General features: G+C 52.5%; 1 protein-coding gene across 1 annotated transcript; it reads right to left on the reverse strand.

The window, feature by feature from the left end:
* Window positions 1–249: 249 nt before the first annotated feature.
* RNASET2 (ribonuclease T2) lies at window positions 250–17926 on the reverse strand. Its single transcript, XM_061428540.1, has 10 exons — window positions 17816–17926; window positions 17459–17624; window positions 14822–14882; window positions 13551–13606; window positions 12024–12081; window positions 10491–10561; window positions 4231–4344; window positions 2738–2786; window positions 2510–2584; window positions 250–1923 (listed from the first exon to the last, which is right to left on the reverse strand). Exons 2-10 carry the CDS (start codon window positions 17533–17535, stop codon window positions 1741–1743), a joined length of 744 nt encoding a protein of 247 aa, XP_061284524.1. The 5' UTR covers window positions 17536–17624; window positions 17816–17926; the 3' UTR covers window positions 250–1740.
* Between the last annotated feature and the right edge of the window lie 118 nt (window positions 17927–18044).

The following is an 18044-nucleotide window of genomic DNA, read 5'->3' on the forward strand; positions in this document are numbered from 1 at the left end:
GGTTATCAGCCATGTCATCACTGCTGATTCTGCGCTCGAGGCCACACAGAAATGTTAATAAAAAGCCACGAGCACTGACTGGACGATGATCCTGTTAGGAATTGCTAAGCCTGCTCCTGATTTTATCCCATTCGGTCCACATCCGAAATCTTAGGACCGCTGACATTTTGCTTCATTTCACTCTTCAGCTGCCCTTCACTGTTACACCATCCTGCTCAAGTTTCAGCCTACCCTCAAGAAATGCTCAGATTGAATAATAATAAACACATTTTATTTGAAAAATTATAGCCTATTTAAAAAGCACGCAGGCAAATTTTAGAAAGACTAGTGTCCAAGGAGTATCAGCAGACCACTGTTTTTTTTGATTCTCCAAAGCTGAGAATATTATTATTTTATAATAAATTCAATTCAAATATGAAGCTTTATTTAAATTTACCAGCTCATCCGGAAATAATGAAGTAGAAACCCTAGCCTTGAGCCATGTATTTGCAACATGAGTCAGAAGAAACAACAACCGCCTTTTGAACTTCTCTCCAGGGGACAGAGGCTCGCTCCAGTGAGGCCCGGAGGAGGAGGTGTCGGCCGGCCTGGGCGCAGATGAAGCCTCTGTCATGTTTCCTCCTTCGCCTTTGCTGAGGAGCCAGACGCAAATGAGCAGAGGGAGAAGCAGATGCCCTCAGCCGCCGGGCAACAGGGAAACTCAGGAGACAGAGGTGGGCGGCCTGCGGCGCGTGTGAGCCTGGGGTGCAGGGGAGCCCGGCAGAGGCCGCGTGTGGCCCCAGCCTGGACGTGGAGAGCAGGGTGTCTCTCCCTCCCTTAGGGAAAGAGACGGGCCAAAATCTGACTGGATTTCTGACGCGCCGCTCAGCTCCCTCTGGACGAAGCTTCACCCATCGCTGGGCACGTTTGTCTTCAGAGCCGCCTGAGCCTGGACGCGCTTCATCGGCGAGAGGGACCCTGCCTCCAGGCAGCACCTCGGGGACACGGACCCGCCCCCGGGGGCCTCCTCAGTCCCAGTGCCTGAGGACCGATGCCGCCTTCCCAGGGAGGAAGGGGGAGCTGCTGGACTGACTGCCCTGCGGGGCTTCCAGTCTGCAGGGAGGGGGACCTATGCCGTGGGGGTGTGGGCTGGCACTCGGCACACACTCAGATTCCCCCCTCCACCCACACACACACAGAGCATCTTGCCTGCCAGCACCAGGGCCCTCAGGGGACACTGGGCCATCCGCACCAGCCCCCCAGGGGAGACACTGGCAGGTGACCGCAGAACAGGAGCCAACAGCCCTGAGGCCCGAGGCAGAGACTCCCTCCAGCACCACCACCCCCATCTGTGTGCAGCCTGGGCTCCTGCTTGAGGGCTGGTCCTGACAGCCCCCAACGTGTCCTCAGAGCTGAGAGACACAGGGATGAGTTCTCCTGAGTCTGCACCACCGGCCCAGGCTCCAAGCGGGCCTGCCTTATTTTCCAAGGAGGTCGCAGAGATTGCCAAAGGAGAGAAAAAGGAAACCAGAGCTTCACTCCAACCACTAGGCAGCCAAGAGGTGGGGATACCCCCTCCCTTCCGGTGCACCCCCTGCTCACCCCACCCTTACAGGGACCACAAGACAACTCCCAGACACGAGGTGCACAGCAGGACGAACAGAAGAGGCCCAGGTGAAGGCGGTGGCGAGCTGCTTTTTAAAAAGCAGTGGTCTGTCAGTTTCTCTTGCTTTTCAAAGTACAGATTTACAAACCGCAGCATCAGAGTTTGGTCTCGTTGAGCGGAGGGTATAGGACCGGGCCGTCATTGCAGACATGCAGGCCCAGGTTCGGCCAGGCTTCCTGCCTACGGGCCGCCGGCTCCGCAGCATGCGAGCAGTTCTGCAGCTGCAGGTCCTTGGAGAAGCACAGTTCCACCTGCCCGAGGAGCTGCACCTCCTGGCCCTGAAGGGAAGAGCGAAGACGCTTCAGAATGCAAGTGGGGGCATTCTGGAGGTGGTCCCCTCCAGCCCCACCCCTGAGCCAGCCTGAAATGTACACTTGGACAAAGGTGCGTGCAGTCACACCCACACACACCGTGTCTGCATCACAATCGATAAACAGGTAAACGGCACCCTATCGGTAAATGAATTTAAGACTTCAACAGCTGACAGAGGAAAGGACGACTCATCTGGAAGTGCGACGGAAAACGACAGCTGATGGGACTAACGACGTGGACACCGCACGATACGCCCACGGGCCCTGTCCCTGCCTCACTGCCTTCCGGAACAGGAGCCCCCCTGCTAGGGAGAAGCTGCCGGAACAGCAGCCCGCCCAGCACGGTGTCAAACAACAGCCTGTTATTTCAAAGCACACACACACACACACATGGACATACGCATTTGTACACCTGCACGCACCCTCTCCCCTCACCCCCCAACACACACACAACGCTGCCCCTGGGAACTCCACGGCGAGCACAAGCTCTCAGAAGGCTGCACGGGTGGTCTTGGTAGAGACAGAAGGGATGACAGAGCACAGCATATCTGACCTTCTCTAGCAGAAAACACTGGACTTTGGGCACGACTTTGTACACGGTGACAAGCGCGTCTCTGATGTCTGACACCTGAAATCGGATAAACTGCATTAGAAGTGGGAGGGGCTGGTTTGGGTTCTTTGAAACCAGAGTATAGCTCACGGCTGACGTGACAGCCGGTCGAGGCCGGGCGTCCCCAGTTGGCGGACACGCGTTTGATAAGAAGCCAGAAGCAAGACTTACCTGGTAGTAGTGGTCGGTAGATGGTTCTATCCCCAATTTCTGGAGCATGCTAAATTTTAAAGCAAAAAAAAAAAAAAGAAGCTGTATAATGAAGGTCCGATTTCCTTTCTTGTTGCTATCACATTTCATAATAAAAATGAAGACCCTGTTAAAGGGAAGTGTGCAGTTTCACTACCTGGGGCCATAAGTCTGCTGACACAGCGAACATGGGTGAAACCCAGGCCACCCGACCTCCCCTCGCCGTGGGCACACGAGGCCTCATCTGGGCCCCCTTCCAGCACCGGAACCTCTCAGCACCAGTCCTGGTGGCTGCCGCCAACTGGAGTAGGCACCACATAACCACCTACCCGCCATGCCTGTCCTCAAGGACAGCTAGCAGCTGATTCTGGATTCTAGGCTTATCCTAACAACCCCAAATTAAATCGGTCTTTAAAATACTTTCAACGCCTTGAATCGCTTTCTAAAGCACGTGGTTTTAACCTGCTCTTTGTGACCCCATGGAGTGTAGCCCTCCAGGCTCCTCTGTCCATGAGATTCTCCAGGCAAGAACACTGGAGTGGCTTGCCATGCCCTCCTCCAGGGGATCTTCCCAACCCAGGGACTAAACCTGCGTCTCATGTCTCCTGCACTGGCAGGCGGGTCCCCTCCCCGTGCTGCCTGGGAAGCCCAGTGGTTTATAACACAGGGCCAAATAGAAAGGACGTGTTTTGACGCCTAATTTTGTGAGCACTGAGATTTTGTATTTTCCTTGGAGAAGCTGGGAGACTATATGACTTCTCTACAGCAGTTCTACGTAGTCTCCATCAGACACTTGGTGGGCAGGAGTGCCCTTCCTCGGCAGGCCCCAGGGAATGCACCCCAGGGAGGACAGGACTCAGCCTGTCCACCCCTGGGGGCCTGGCTGATGCTCCAGGGGTCCCAGAATTCAGCAACTCTGCACTTGGGTGTGTGTATGGAAAGCCACGCAGATTCAGGAAGGGTAACCAGGAGGTCCTTAGTAAGTAAGTAGTTGTTGGCTGAAGGGACGAATTATTCAAATATTTGACCTTAAAAATTTCAGTATAACCACATATTCTCCTCTTACTGCTGGATTCAATAAAACCTGGGCTGCAGAGTCGGCTGGACTCACACTGCTTGTGAGCCAGGACCGTGAGGTCTGTGCTGGTGAACAGGGGATGCCTTCCTCCCTGGAGGGAGGTGCCCAGGGGTCTCCCGTGCAGGCGACTTCTCCCAGGACCTGCGTGATGAGCCCCTTGAATCTCTGAGTCCGCTCCATGCAGTCAGGCCCCCAGGGGTCTGGAAAGGCTCGTGGGAGGAGGTGTGTGTTTCTCAGCATGACTCCCCTGCCCGGTTCCCGGGACCGTGGTACCCGAGTCAGGGATGCTGCGCCGGGCAACTCGCAGCCGCGTTCATCCCCAGGCCTAGGGTGTGGGTGTGCGGTGACTTGGGAGAGTGGGGTGCAGGAGGCAAGGTTACAGGCCTGGGTCTCCCACCTGGTCAGGGCCAGTGCCTTATACAGATCCAGACTCTTGCCAAAGTACTTCCTCTGGGAATTGAGGGCATCCAGCTGAGCAGCACAGGTCCCGTGCTTCTTCCACTCATGGCTCCTGTAAGGGTGTGTTAAAAAAAAAACAAAAAACAAAACTGGTTAAAAGGTAATGTTGGAGAAGGAAATGGCACCCCACTCCAGTACTCTTGCCTGGAAAACCCCATGGACGGAGGAGCGTGGTGGGCTATAGTCCATGGCATGGCAAAGAGTCGGACACAACTGAGCAACTTCACTTTTCACTTTAAAAGGTAATACCACCACCTCTCAATAAACCACCTGCACAGCTGCTCGTGCAGGGCATCCGGGCAGGAGGCAGACTGTCGTTTTCACAAAGCGGGAAGGACAGACGTCCTCCTCTCAGCATGGGCCCCAGGCCCCGCCGGACCCAATCGAGCACCGCCAGCCCTTGTCAGTTTTCTTCAGGCCTTCCTCCACCAGGAAGCTCCAACTCACTTTTGAGACTAACAGCAAACCAAACTGAGAAAGAAGCGAATGCTGTAGTTCAGGCCTCACAGGATGACACGGCTCTGGGTGTCCTTCCGGGGAGCCCTGGCTGGACAGCAGGGGATGTGACGGGCGCGGCTGGACGGCCATGCCTCAGCCACTGGCGAGAAAACGCAGGCTCACTCATCACCAGGACGGCCTGAGCCAGTTCCCCATGCTCATTGCAGCATACACGTCATCTACAGAGACGACTGCACGGAAGCAGAAGCCCAGCCAAATGCCCGCAAACAAGCAGCGATTTGTATGGAAGAAAAACACCACTACTGGTAATAATTGCTCGCGTTTTATTGAAGATTAAACCAGGTGGCTGTGAAAAGAAGAGACGCGAAAAGCAAAGGAGAAAAGGAAAGATATAAGCATCTGAATGCAGAGTTCCAAAGAATAGCAAGGAGAGATAAGAAAGCCTTCCTCAGTGATCAATGCAAAGAAATAGAGGAAAACAACAGGATGGGAAAGACTAGGGATCTCTTCAAGAAAATTAGAGATACCAAGGGAACATTTCATGCAAAGATGGGTTCGGTAAAGGACAGAAATGGTATGGACCTAACAGAAGCAGAAGATATTCAGAAGAGGTGGCAAGAATACACAGAAGAACTGTATAAAAAAGAGCTTCACAACTCATAATCATGATGATGTGATCACTCACCTAGAGCCAGACATCCTGGAACGTGAAGTCAAGTGGGCCATAGAAAGCATCATTACGAATAAAGCTAGTGGAGGTGATGGAATTCCAGTTGAGCTATTTCAAATCCTGAAAGATGATGCTGTGAAAGTGCTGCATTCAATATGCAAGCAAATTTGGAAAACTCAGCAGTGGCCACAAGACTGGAAAAGGTCAGTTTTCATTCCAATCCCAAAGAAAGGCAATGCCAAAGAATGCTCAAACTACCACACAATTGCACTCATCTCACATGCTAGTAAAGTAATGCTCAAAATTCTCCAAGCCAGGCTTCAGCAGTACGTGAACCGTGAACTTCCAGATATTCAAGCTGGTTTTAGAAAAGGCAGAGGAACCAGATATCAAATTGCCAACATCTGCTGGATCATCGAAAAACCAAGAGAGTTCCAGAAAAACATCTATTTCTGCTTTATTGACTATGCCAAAGCCTTTGACTGTGTGGATCACAATAAACTGTGGAAAATTCTGAAAGAGATGGAAATACCAGACCACCTGACCTGCCTCTTGAGAAATCTATATGCAGGTCAGGAAGCAACAGTTAAAACTGGACATGGAACAACAGACTGGTTCCAGGAAAAGGAGTATGTCAAGGCTGTATATTGTCACCCTGCTTATTTAACTTATACACAGAGTACATCATGAGAAATGCTGGGCTGGAAGAAGCACAAGCTGGAATCAAGATTGCGGGGAGAAATATCAATAACCTCAGATATGCAGATGACACCACCCTATGGCAGAAAGTGAAGAGGAACTAAAAAGCCTCTTGATGAAAGTGAAAGAGGAGAGTGAAAAAGTTGGCTTAAAGCTCAACATTCAGAAAACGAAGATCATGCCATCTGGTCCCAGCACTTCATGGGAAATAGATGGGGAAACAGTGGAAATAGTGTCAGATTTTATTTTTCTGGGCTCCAAAATCACTGCAGATGGTGATTGCAGCCATAAAATTAAAAGACGCTTACTCTTTGGAAGTAAAGTTATGACCAACCTAGATAGCATATTGAAAAGCAGAGATATTACTTTGCCAACAAAGTTCTGTCTAGTCAAGGCTATGGCTTTTCCAGTGGTCATGTAGGGATGTGAGAGTTAGATGGTGAAGAAAGCTGAGAGCCGAAGAACTGATACTTTTGAACTGTGGTGTTGGAGAAGACTCTTGAGAGTCCTGTGGACTGCAAGGAGATCCAACCAGTCCATCCTAAAGGAGATCAGTCTTGGGTGTTCACTAGAAGGACTGATGCTGAAGCTGAAGCTCCAATACTTTGGCCACCTGATGGGAAGAGATGACTCACTGGAAAAGACCCTAATGCTGGGAGGGATTGGGGGCAGGAGGAGGACAGAGGATGAGATGCTGGATGGCATCAGTGACTCGACAGACGTGAGTTTGAGTGAACTCTGGGAGTTGGTGATGGACAGGGAGGCCTGGTGTACTGCGATTCATGGGGTCACAAAGAGTTGTTCATGACTGAGTGACTGAACTGAACTGAACTGAAACCAGGTGGCTTGGTGGTGAAGAATCCGCCTCCCAGTACAGGAGACGTGGGTTTGATCCCTGGGTCTGGAAGATCCCCTGGAGAAGGGAATGGCAACCCACTCTAGTATTCTTGCCTGGAGAATTCCACGGACGGAGGATAGGCAGGTTACAGGCCGTGGGGCTGAAAAAGAGTCAGACACGACTGAGCACACATACATGCAATGAAGTTTTACAAAATGTTTTCGCATCCTTCACTTGAGTCTCACAATGCTGCAAAGTGAAAACACAACTGCTGGTTTACCAGTGGGGACACCGAGGCTCACAGGGGCCAGTGAGCAGCCCAGCTTCACGGCCGCCCAGCCAGGCGACCCTGGCCTGCCTCAACCCACGCTCGGGGCCCTTCCGATGCCCCGCGCTGCCAACCAGTCAACTGCCAAACATGGATGGATTGATTTAGAATGATTGACAATTTGTCAACTCAGAAGCTAACCATGGTTAACATGGAAAAACCACACGGGCATCGGCTTTATCAACGATTAATTCACGAAGATTTAATAACGACAGTCATGCAAGCTCTCAGAAGGCACCCACACACAGTCTCATGGAAGCACAGCCTAAATGTGCACTGATTCTTCGGTGGCATCGCCAGGGAGTGGTCCTGAGTGAGGGCAACGGCTGTGAGTCACCAGTCTCCCGGACCCAGGAAAACCATGAGAGGGAAACGTGAAAGTGAAAGTCGCTCAGTCGTGTCTGACTCTTTACGACCCCATGGACTGTACAATCCATGGAATTCTCCAGGACAGAATACTAAAGCGGGTATCCCTTCTCTAGCAGATCTTCCTGACCCAGGAATCAAACCAGGGTCTCCTGCATTGCAGGCAGATTCTTTATGAGCTGAGCTGCGAGAAAACCATGAGGAGAGATTAAAAACAGATGAATAATCAACTTTCTTCATCTACAATAGCACCCACACGGAATTATTTCTTAACTTTCTAAATTCTACGAAGTAGAAAAAGGAGACTCTTTTCAACTAGCTGAACATGAACTGAATTATGGGGGCCTCAGTTTCTGCACAACAGGGACAGTCATTCTAGAATCTCCCACAGAAGGAGCTGGAGAAGTCAGGGGCGGAAGCAGTCACACACGCCCAAGCAGCTCCTGGCATGTAATAGTCAAGAAATGTCCATTGTTGTTCCTGGAGCAAGTTAACTCAACAGATGTTAGAGATGACCAAACTCTCCTTCTTTTTCTTGTCGTTTAGATGCTCAGCTGTGTCCAGCTCTTTGCAACCCCATGGACGGGAGCCCACCAGGCTCCTCTGTTCATGGGATTCTCCAGGGCAAGAATACTGGAATGGGTAGCCATTTCCTCCTCCAGGGGATATTCCCAACCCAGGGGTCAAACCCACATCTCGTGCATTAGCAGGCCGATTCTTTACCACTTAACCTCCTGGGAAGTCCTCCTTTTTCTTACAAGAATCAGAAACCAATAACACCCCTATTTTGCAGATGGTCATGTGCACAGTATTTTTCAGGATGGCTGGTTTTGTTAACAGATTTAATCTTAGGGAACTATCTTGAGCACCAACCGATACCAGGACCCTCTCCTTTGCGTATGCAATTCCCATTTGAGATTAAAGAGAAAAGTTTTCTGAAATAAGCCTCTTCCTTAAGGACAGGAGACGCCAGGACACCTCTGTGGACATTTGATCCAAGATAGCAGGGCGACCTGGGTAACAGCCACCCATGGGCAATAACCAGGGAGCCGGTAGTAACCAGGGAGCTGGTAATAACCCGCGAGCCGGTGAGCGCCCGGCCACACGAGCGCCATCTCCACATCCGAAGGCACGAACACTACCTTAGTCATTTAGAACGAGTTTCTAAGTGCGTCGTTTAAACACCCAAGCGGAAAGGTGAATCATTTTGCCCTTATTAGACACAAAGCCAAGTGCGTGTTCTGCCACATCATCTCATCAGACGCTGAAGGACTCACCCACCGAAGGCCATCTTTGTGTTATGTGTGTGTGTGTGTGTACAGTCGCTCATTTCGTGTCCAACTCTTTGCAACCCCATGGACTGGAGCCCACCAGGCTCCTCTGTCCATGGGATTCTCCAGGCAAGAATACTGGAGTGGGTTGCCATGCCCTCCTCCAGGGGATCTTCCTGACCCAGGGATCACACCTGGGTCTCTTTTTGTTCCTGCATTGGCAGGCGGGTTCTTTACCACTGTGCCACCTGGGGAGATGCTTTGTGTGTGTTTAGTGGTATATTTTTAAGCTTTGGCAAAAACCTGACTGATTCTATCTGGAATATTCTAAGTACTGAAATCTCTTCTGTTTAGTCACCAGAGAGTTTTTATTTTTAAGTATACCATGAAGTGCTAGAAGTTTTTTAAATTGTTTTTCACTATTTCAACTCATGTAGGCCACAGTCTGTTCTGAAACCACGTTCCAGACCTCAGGTTGCTCAGAGCCAGCACTGAAGACGTGGACTGTTTGTCTCCCAAACCTTTACAGCGTCTGGACCCAGAGCCGTGAGCGAACCACCTCCCAGCCACACGCCCTCTAGTGAACTCGCAAACCGAACACCCACGAACCAGGAGGATAAATGTCATTGTCACTCTGCTTTGTTTCAAAAAGCTTTTCTCCAAAATTTAACTCCTCCAGAAGACTCTTGAGAGTCATTTGGACTGCAAGGAGGTCCAACCTGTCCATCCTAAAGGAGATCAGTCCTGGGTGTTCATTGGAAGGACTGATGCTAAAGCTGAAACTCCAATACTTTGGCCAACACATGCAAAGAGTTAACTCATTGGAAAAGACCCTGATGCTGGGAGGGATTGGGGGCAGGAGGAGAAGGGGACGACAGAGGATGAAATGGCTGGATGGCATCACCGACTGGATGGATATGAGTTTGAGTGAATTCTGGGAGTTGGTGATGGACAGGGAGGCCCGGCATGCAGCAGTTCATGGGATGGCAAAGAGTCGGACACAACTGAGCCACTGAACTGAACCCAGTGACTGAAGAGTCTACACAAATATACTTCCAAGTTAAGTGAATCACTTTGGCCAAAACCTGATTCACTGTGAGATGAATTATAAATTGCCATCCTGCAGTGAGGGAGGGCTTCCCAGGTGGCATCAGTGGTAAAGAATCCACCCGCCAATGCAGGAGACCCAGGTTTAATCTCTGGGTCCAGAAGAACACCTGCAGGAGGGCATGGCAACCACTCCAGTATTCTTGCCGGGAGAATCCCATGGACAGAGGGGCCTGGCAGGCTACAGTCCATAGAGTCACAAAGAGTCAGACACAATCGAAGTGACTTAGGACGCACACAAAGTGAAAGATATAATGGATTAAAAGGCAAGTTTACAAAGTCACTTCCCCTCGCCCTCATTTTTTATCCACTGGAGGACTGCTCCAAGAGGGCGCGGCACAGGCGAGGCCGCTCCAGCTCCACAGCCTCAGGAGCCAGGCTCTCCGTCACCCCCGCTCCCGTGGTCCCACCTCACACCTGGGCTCTGGGGCCCGAGACGGGCCTGGGAACTCAGACTCACCAGAACTGGAGGCTGCAGTTGGACGGATGGAGCAGATCGGGCCAGTACATCTTCATGTCTGGCAAAAGGTCCTGCACGTAAAGACAGCAATGATAATAAATCCACGTTAGGCTTGACAACTCAAACCTAGAAGGCAGATCTGATAAATGAACACGTTAAAAAACGAAACGAAACTGAGCTCTGTGAGTTAATAGCGCTCAGGTGAGTAAAACGACTCAGTTTACTTTGCATGACGTGTTTCTTAAGACACACGTAAAAAGTGAAGTCTGGGGAATCGTGAAGGCTTTTGTGAAAATACAAGCTCTGACGGGTGAACGGCTAGACAAATCACGTCCACCCACACAGTGGAGTACTAGTCACCGTTAAAAAACCACAAAAGTATCAAGCCGTGACACTGGCTTCCTTCTCTCTCCAGCTTGAATGTTTCCAACGACTACGTCTGCGTCTTACTCAGACACACAAGCCTTAACCAGCACACAGGACTCTGAGGAACACTGCCCGGGCCCACGGCTCACCCCCAGCCACACTGGCTTCCTCCCAGCTGCTCCAAAGCTCCGTCCTACCCCGGAGCCTTTGCCCACGCTGCTGCCTCTCCTGTCTCTGGTTAAGCTGGATCCCAGCTCACCACTACCTCCTCAGGAGAGCCGGGCCCAGGCCTACCGTCCTCAGCTCTGACTACCCTCCCCTCCAGGCACCCAGAGGGGACGTCTGTCCTGGCTCCCGGCTGCAGGCAGGGTGGGCTGGAGATCACACCTGGTTCTGCCCCGGCCCCCAGCACAGTGCCCGATGCACGGCTGGCACGAGAACCTGTGACTGGTTTGGATGCGATTACCTTATGCTTCTGGGGGCCGTGCAGTCCTGGGAAGGGCCCATAATTCAGGCAAATCCCAAGTCTGCCCCACAGTTTCAGAGAGGTCTCAGGAACTCGCAGACCCTGCCCAGTAAGTCCAGGTACGAAGTCACAAGTCTCTGACAGTTGGCCATCACACACGAGGGGTTGTCAGCACCCCGTGGAAAGCTGTGCTCGCATGTGTGTGTGTGTGTGTGTGTGCACGCGCACGCGCGTGTGCGTGGCCGCTACCAGCTCTCGTAACCTCAGCGCCCAGAGTTACTCTGCAATACAAGTCTTTGTCCTGGAAAGACCCATCCTGTCTTCCTTGCTCACTGGCCCCACTGAGAAACCCATCCACAGCCAGAAAGGACACCCTGGGGGCCACGGCACTCCTGCAAGCCAGGGCGGTACACATGCCTGAGCTCATGCCCAGCTGGCAGGGGTCTCAGACTAGGAACTATGGGCCACGGGCTAGAGCCAGGGCCGGCCTGCTCACCCCTGCTGCCCCTCACACATCGCTGCAGTCCATCGGGCCCAGGGCAGAGGACTTACTGAAACACAGATCGTCCTTAATCCGTGGGGCTGCTTTAGATACCCATGAACGTGGTGAACACACTTCAGACACAGCTTTGAGGGCACACCTAGAGGAGCAGCTAATCTTTTGGGAGACTCTGCGGTGGGAACATTATTAAAGTTAGTACCTTGATCTCATGTGGATTAAAGGGCCAGGATCGGTTACATGCTTCACTTTTATCGGGCCTTGAAATTAGAGTTGAAAAAATAAAGAGAAATTAGTCTTGGTTGGGCTGGTTCCAAATGGCATGAGAAAACACTCGAGTTGTGGTCTGGAGAGAATGAAAGGGGGTGAGTCACGCTTGGGCACAAGCGGGCAATACTAAAGTTCCCTTCAAAGCGGTAAGTTGTCCGAAACTTCAGGCACAGTGCAAACAGGCTTTCCAGCTCAGGAAGCAAATAGACAGCCCAGTAGGGGGCGAGCCAGAACTGGGTCGGTGGAGATACTTGGCCAGGTTCTGGCGCTTCTCTGGTGGTTCTGTGATCAGAGTCTGTCTGCAATGCAGGAGACCCAGGTTCAACCCCTGGATTGGGAAGATACCCTGGAGAAGGCCATGGCAACCCACTCCAGTATTCTTGCCTGGAGAGTCCCATGAACAGAGGAGCCTGGCGGGCTACAGTCCATAGGGTTGCAAAGAGTTGGACATGACTGAGCAACCAACACTTTTTGAGTTACTTGCAAACCTCCATTCAACAAGCATAACTTGAGAACAGCAAGAGGTCCCACCTCTTTAAAGGCGATGAGGACCATTGATACAAGGTGCGTGTCGTGCTCAGGACGCACCTGGTGACGACTCAAGGTGGGCTGCGGGAATGTTCTAGCACGGAGCATGTGTCCCTCCACTTGAGCCTGATTCTGTCCTCATGCGTCCAGTTCTGGACGGGTCCACGCTCCGTCCCCACGTGCGGCTTAGATCGCGAGGGACCACACGTGCTTTCTCCAGGGTGGACAGGCCTGCCCAGCCCCGAAACCAGCCCCACTCCCCGGAGCTGGGTGCCGCCCCTCCAGCTGGGCAGCGGCCGAGGGCACCAGTGAAGTCACAGAAACCAGAGGTGGGATGAGGCCCGGTCCTCAGGACCCTGTTTGACCAGCATGCCCCTGACCCTGTCCCTGAGGGACACTGGGGCCAGCAGGAGCCAGGACTGCCCGCCTCTCAAGGGAGGGGGAGACCCGGTCGCTCCCTCTGGACAAACAAACGCACACAGTTTAACGTCATGAATACATGCGCACACCGCAAAAACCAAAGGAAACGAACTGCAGGCAAAACCGGCAGGAAAAATCCGGTGTCTGTGGAGTATGTATACTGTAGATACAGATCACATACGAATAACGTACATACATTTATTTTTATGCATTTACTTATTGGTTCCAAAAGAAGAAAATGAGAACATTAAAACTCAGTGATCGAAAATGTACCCAGAACCCTTAAATGCATATTTAAACCAGACTGTTATCATTCTACCAAAACAGAACTCAAGGGCAACAGAAGGCAGGTCATGTTAGAAAGGCTAAAGATGTTTCTCAACCAGCTTCTGGCCTGCTCAGTAAACTCCTAACAGAAATCACCAGAATACACGTCTGGACAGAGTGAAGCCAGAACCCCAGGTTGCCAGCTTCTGCGGCTGCTGAAGTTTTAAATGCAGGAAGTACTTGCCATAATCCGTGTATCGTCCAGTAATTCGGAGGGTCTTTGCAATGCCTCGCAACTTCCTATGAAGACAAGACAGGAGACAAGTGGTTTCTTGTTTATTAAATACACTCAGCAACCTTCCTTTCTTTCGACAAACATCAATGAAATCCTAACACAAAATAAATTCTGTGGTAATTTACGATAAACAATGTTCATGACGGTACCACATGGGGCGGGGGCTGGATGTTTTATTTGAAAAAGGTGAACCAAAACTTTGGAAAACAGAATTTAACAGCTATTTTTTTTTTTCTTTATGTGCCTGAAAATTAAGTCTATCTGATGGATGCACTCATAGTTACCCGTGAATAATTTTCTTGTCATGCAATCAAAAAATGAGAACCAGAGGCTGACATGGCACCCAGTCATATTCAGACCTGTTCAGGTACCAGGTTAAAATGCAATAGTGCAATAATAAGTACTGAGAATCTGGAGCCAACAAAAACGCAAGATGAGAGTAAAATAATTATCATGGAGTTAAAAATCTTCAGTGTAACACTTTACGGGAACCTCCAAATTATTTCGCAAAAATGGATCTTTTCCGAAATAAATAACCATTAAGAAATACACCTCGACTATCAGGCGGCGGTGTCAGAACTTGGGCCCAGTGCCTGCAGTGGACAAGTGACGCAACAGTACGCGTTGGGTGTGGTGAGGAGCTGGCTCACCCGCAAGCCCTCCTGCTTAGACCCCTTCTGACGTGGGAAGCGCCCCTCTGTATGGCTGGTCTGGAAATAAGGGCAGGCCTGGTTTAGGTGACGGCAATGTCTGACGTCAGAAGGCTCAGACTAGGGGGCAGAGGGCAGGATGACCACCCGTGCCCTGCTCCCATCCCCAAGGAAACACAATCCAAAGCAGGCAGGCTTTCCCGCAGCGCGAGGCAGTGGAGGGCAAAGCCGAGCACCCACGGGGGCTTCCCTACCCCAGCTCTTCACCCAGTGTATTGGATGATCCTTCGGTGGGGGAAACTGGAGTCAAGGGGCAGCTTTGCAAGGGGGCATGAGCCCGAGGGCCCCTGAGCAGAGGACAGACCTGCTCTGGCATCTGTGACGCCCACCTGGCTCTCGAGGCAGGGCCCCTGGCCCCTCACGCAGGGCCTCCTGGAGGCTCGGTCTCAGCTTGGGAGGGCTCGGCCTCGAGGGGCGGGTGGGCCAGGGGCTCGGTCAGTGAGAGGCGCTGGGGAGCAGCCTGCACGGGACCTCCTCTCCGTGGGCGTCACGGGTCCCCGCAGAACTCACCTGGCACACGGTCGCAGGCCAGTGGTGAACCATGATTAGTTTGCTCCACTCGAGGTCATCACTGCAAAAAGACAAGGTGCTCACTCTGTAACTTGAGTTACAGGGAAATTAATCCATCCATCGATCACTCAATAAACACAGGGTGCCTGCTGCCGGCCAGGCACTGCTGCTTTTGCTGCTGCCGCTGCTGCTGCTGCTGCTGCTGCGGGGAGGGGTCCATGTCCCTAGGCACTGCTGAGGGCAGGAGGGGGCAGCCGGGTTCCCAGGTGCGGCGGGGAGGGGGTCACTGAGAGGACTGGGGGGCCAAGTCCTTACTCTCTTGCAGCGCACCAGCCAGTGAGGGAGACAATGACCATGGTGACTGAGAAAACGCAGACGGCATGGCCCAGGAACAAGTGGTAACAGGCCTATCCGGTGGGGTGCCTGTCAGTCATGTCCAACTGGACATGACTGGAGTGGGTTGCCATTTCCTTCTCCAGGGGATCCTCCTGACCCAGGGATCGAACCCACGTCTCTTGTACCTCCCACACTGGCTGGAAGACTGTTCACTACCGCGCCACCTGGGAAGCCTGGCAGGCGGGGAGGGGCTCAGGATTCTGGACCAGGCAACCGGGAAGACTCTGCAGTGAAGGACTGGTCAGAAAGCCCCTTTCTCCTCAGAGGCTCAGGCAGTGCAGACACAGACCAATGAGCCCTTAGCAGCACGTGTGACACCCACAAGCCTGGAAATACAATGGTTCCTATAGCTCACTGGGCCACAGAACAGCACCCAGAGCTGCACAGGGCTTGGCACCACCCCAGCCACTGGGATCTTGTTCTCTGCAGGATGCGTGACTTGGGAGCCTAAGGACTTCTTCCAATGTCCCCATGAAACCCATCTGACCCTAAGACATTCCATAAGGGGCTGTGGAGTAGCATTCACACATCCCTCAGCAGAAGCTCTTCCACTAGGCTGGCAAGGCTTGGCACACACAGAGATGGGGGCAGAAAGGCTGGCTTGTGGAAATACTCACTTTCCAGATGGAAAACATCAGTAGCAACAGGGCATATAACTCAAGCAGGCATGTCATTCAGGATAGATGAAATTTTATTTTATTAGGATAGATGAAATTTTAGAAGAAGCAAAAGCCAAACAGAAATAAGTTCTTACATAACCGTTTTGTAAATAATTGAGTACTGTTTAAAAAGCAGAGAATTCACAATATTTGAAAACTTTTCTCAGACTGAACTAATAGGCAAATGCTCAGTACAAGAGCATAAGCATTAGTACTCGTGAGCTCACTCATGCTCATGCATGAGCATTAGTGATGGGAGAAGCGTTAGAAATGCTTTTTTCCCCTAGGTATGAAAACCTTATTTCACAAAGGGGGAAACCGAGGCTGGAAGAGTAGGCAGAGACCAGGAAAACTAGACCAACAGCATGGAGTTTACAATAAAACTCAAGACTCAACAATGTCTGTAATACAGTTACCACATACCACCCCGGCTAAAGAGTGCTGTGAGTGTGAGAGAGATCCTCTCCAATCGGGAGATGCTGACTGCCCTGTAGAGAGAAAGGCCTCCCAAGCAGAGGCAGAGGGCCTGGGAAAACCCCGCTGAGCTGCAAGGCCCTCAGGCTCTGAGTCACCCTCGTGGTCTCGAACCCCTGCCTTGCTCACCAAGTATCTCAGTTGTGCATGACAAGTATGCCAGACACGTGGACTAAGTTACCTAACTGGATATGTGAACACGTTTGCATCTTCGGAAGTCCGCAACTTGCAGATCACTATGGAGGGGGCCTGCTGCATTGATCGCTGTAGGCCAGGTGTGGCTCGGAGCACGGTCGGTACTTTAACTGATGCCTCCTGGCATTGGCGCTAGGAGGCAGGTGCCATCACTCTGGGGACTTCGGGTTGAACGACCTTGGTGGACAGCTCTGGATCACACATCTGGATCTGAGCTAGCAGTTCACACTCAATCCGCACACCACACTACCTCTCTGGTGAACCGCTCTTAACTTGAGGGCAATGCTTAGTTATTTAATGCAGCCCGTTTTCAGAAAATAACACTTTCTTGGAAAACTGAAATTCAATGTTACCTTTTAAAGTAAATGATAAAACAACAGCGATGGTTCATTAAAAAGGAAAACTGAACTTTTCCCACGCCTACAAGTGAAGTAGGAACTCCTTCTATTAACAAGATCATTACCCAAATAAAATAGAAGAAAATTCAAATCTGATACTCAGATCTCTGTCTCCTCTACAGAAGTATAATGTGAATCCTCTCCCAGAGCCCCTGTTTACCCCTAATTCGTCAGTTGCATAGGAAAGAATGGAAAGAGGGAACGAGGGGGAGGGGAGGGAGGGCGAGAGAAAGAAACCAGGAAAGAGGAACCACGACCACTTTACCAGAATCGCACTGACCCTGGTCGGAATGCGCGCGCGCGCCGTCCCTAGAGCCGCTCGCAAGTTCGGGCGCCCGGGTCCACCCCCGTTCCCCCGGAGACCGGCGCCCCTCGCCCCGCCAGCAGCTCACGTCCTCCAGAGCCCGCGCGCGCCGCCCCGGAGCCACCCCGAAGCTCGGGCACCCGTGTTCCCCCACCCCGCCTATCCCCCGTTCCCCTGCAGACCCGCGCCCCGCGCCCCTTCGGCGGCTCACCTCCTCCAGAACCCATGCGCGCCGCCCAAACAGCTCAGCGCCAGGCACAGGGCGCCCAGGAAGGCCGGGGAAGTCATCCGCCGCACCGGGGAGGACCCTGCGGGGTCGCCAAGGCTCAGTCTCCCGAGGGCGCGAGGCCGCGTCCGGCGCCAGGCCCTGCGCTTCCCTGAAAAAGGAACAGACGTCGCTAAGCTGACCGTGCGCCGGGCCAGCGGCCGGCGAGCAGCGTGGCTAACCCCAGCCCACGGCCGAGCCCCCTGCGGAGGCCCGGAGGCCTGGGAGCCCAGATCCCCGCAACACAGTGGACTCGCACCCCGCCCACCAACCACCCGGAACCCTGGGGCCCTGCCGCCTCACCAGGTCCGCCAGGCGCACACGACGGCCGGTCAGCTAACTCCCCGACCCTCGCTGCCCGGCGAATCCCGAGGCCTGAGCCTCTACCCGCGCATTTCCGCCCAGATGCCCCAACGCCACGCCCCCGCCCGGGACACGCCCCGTTTCGGCCACGCCCCCGGCCCGGGACACTCCCCTGGGAGACAGGCTGGCGCCGGGCCGGCGAGAAGCCCTGGAGAAGCCCGACGCCACG

Source organism: Bos javanicus, chromosome 9 (assembly GCF_032452875.1).
Source record: "Bos javanicus breed banteng chromosome 9, ARS-OSU_banteng_1.0, whole genome shotgun sequence".
In the NCBI taxonomy this organism is placed as follows: domain Eukaryota; kingdom Metazoa; phylum Chordata; class Mammalia; order Artiodactyla; family Bovidae; genus Bos; species Bos javanicus.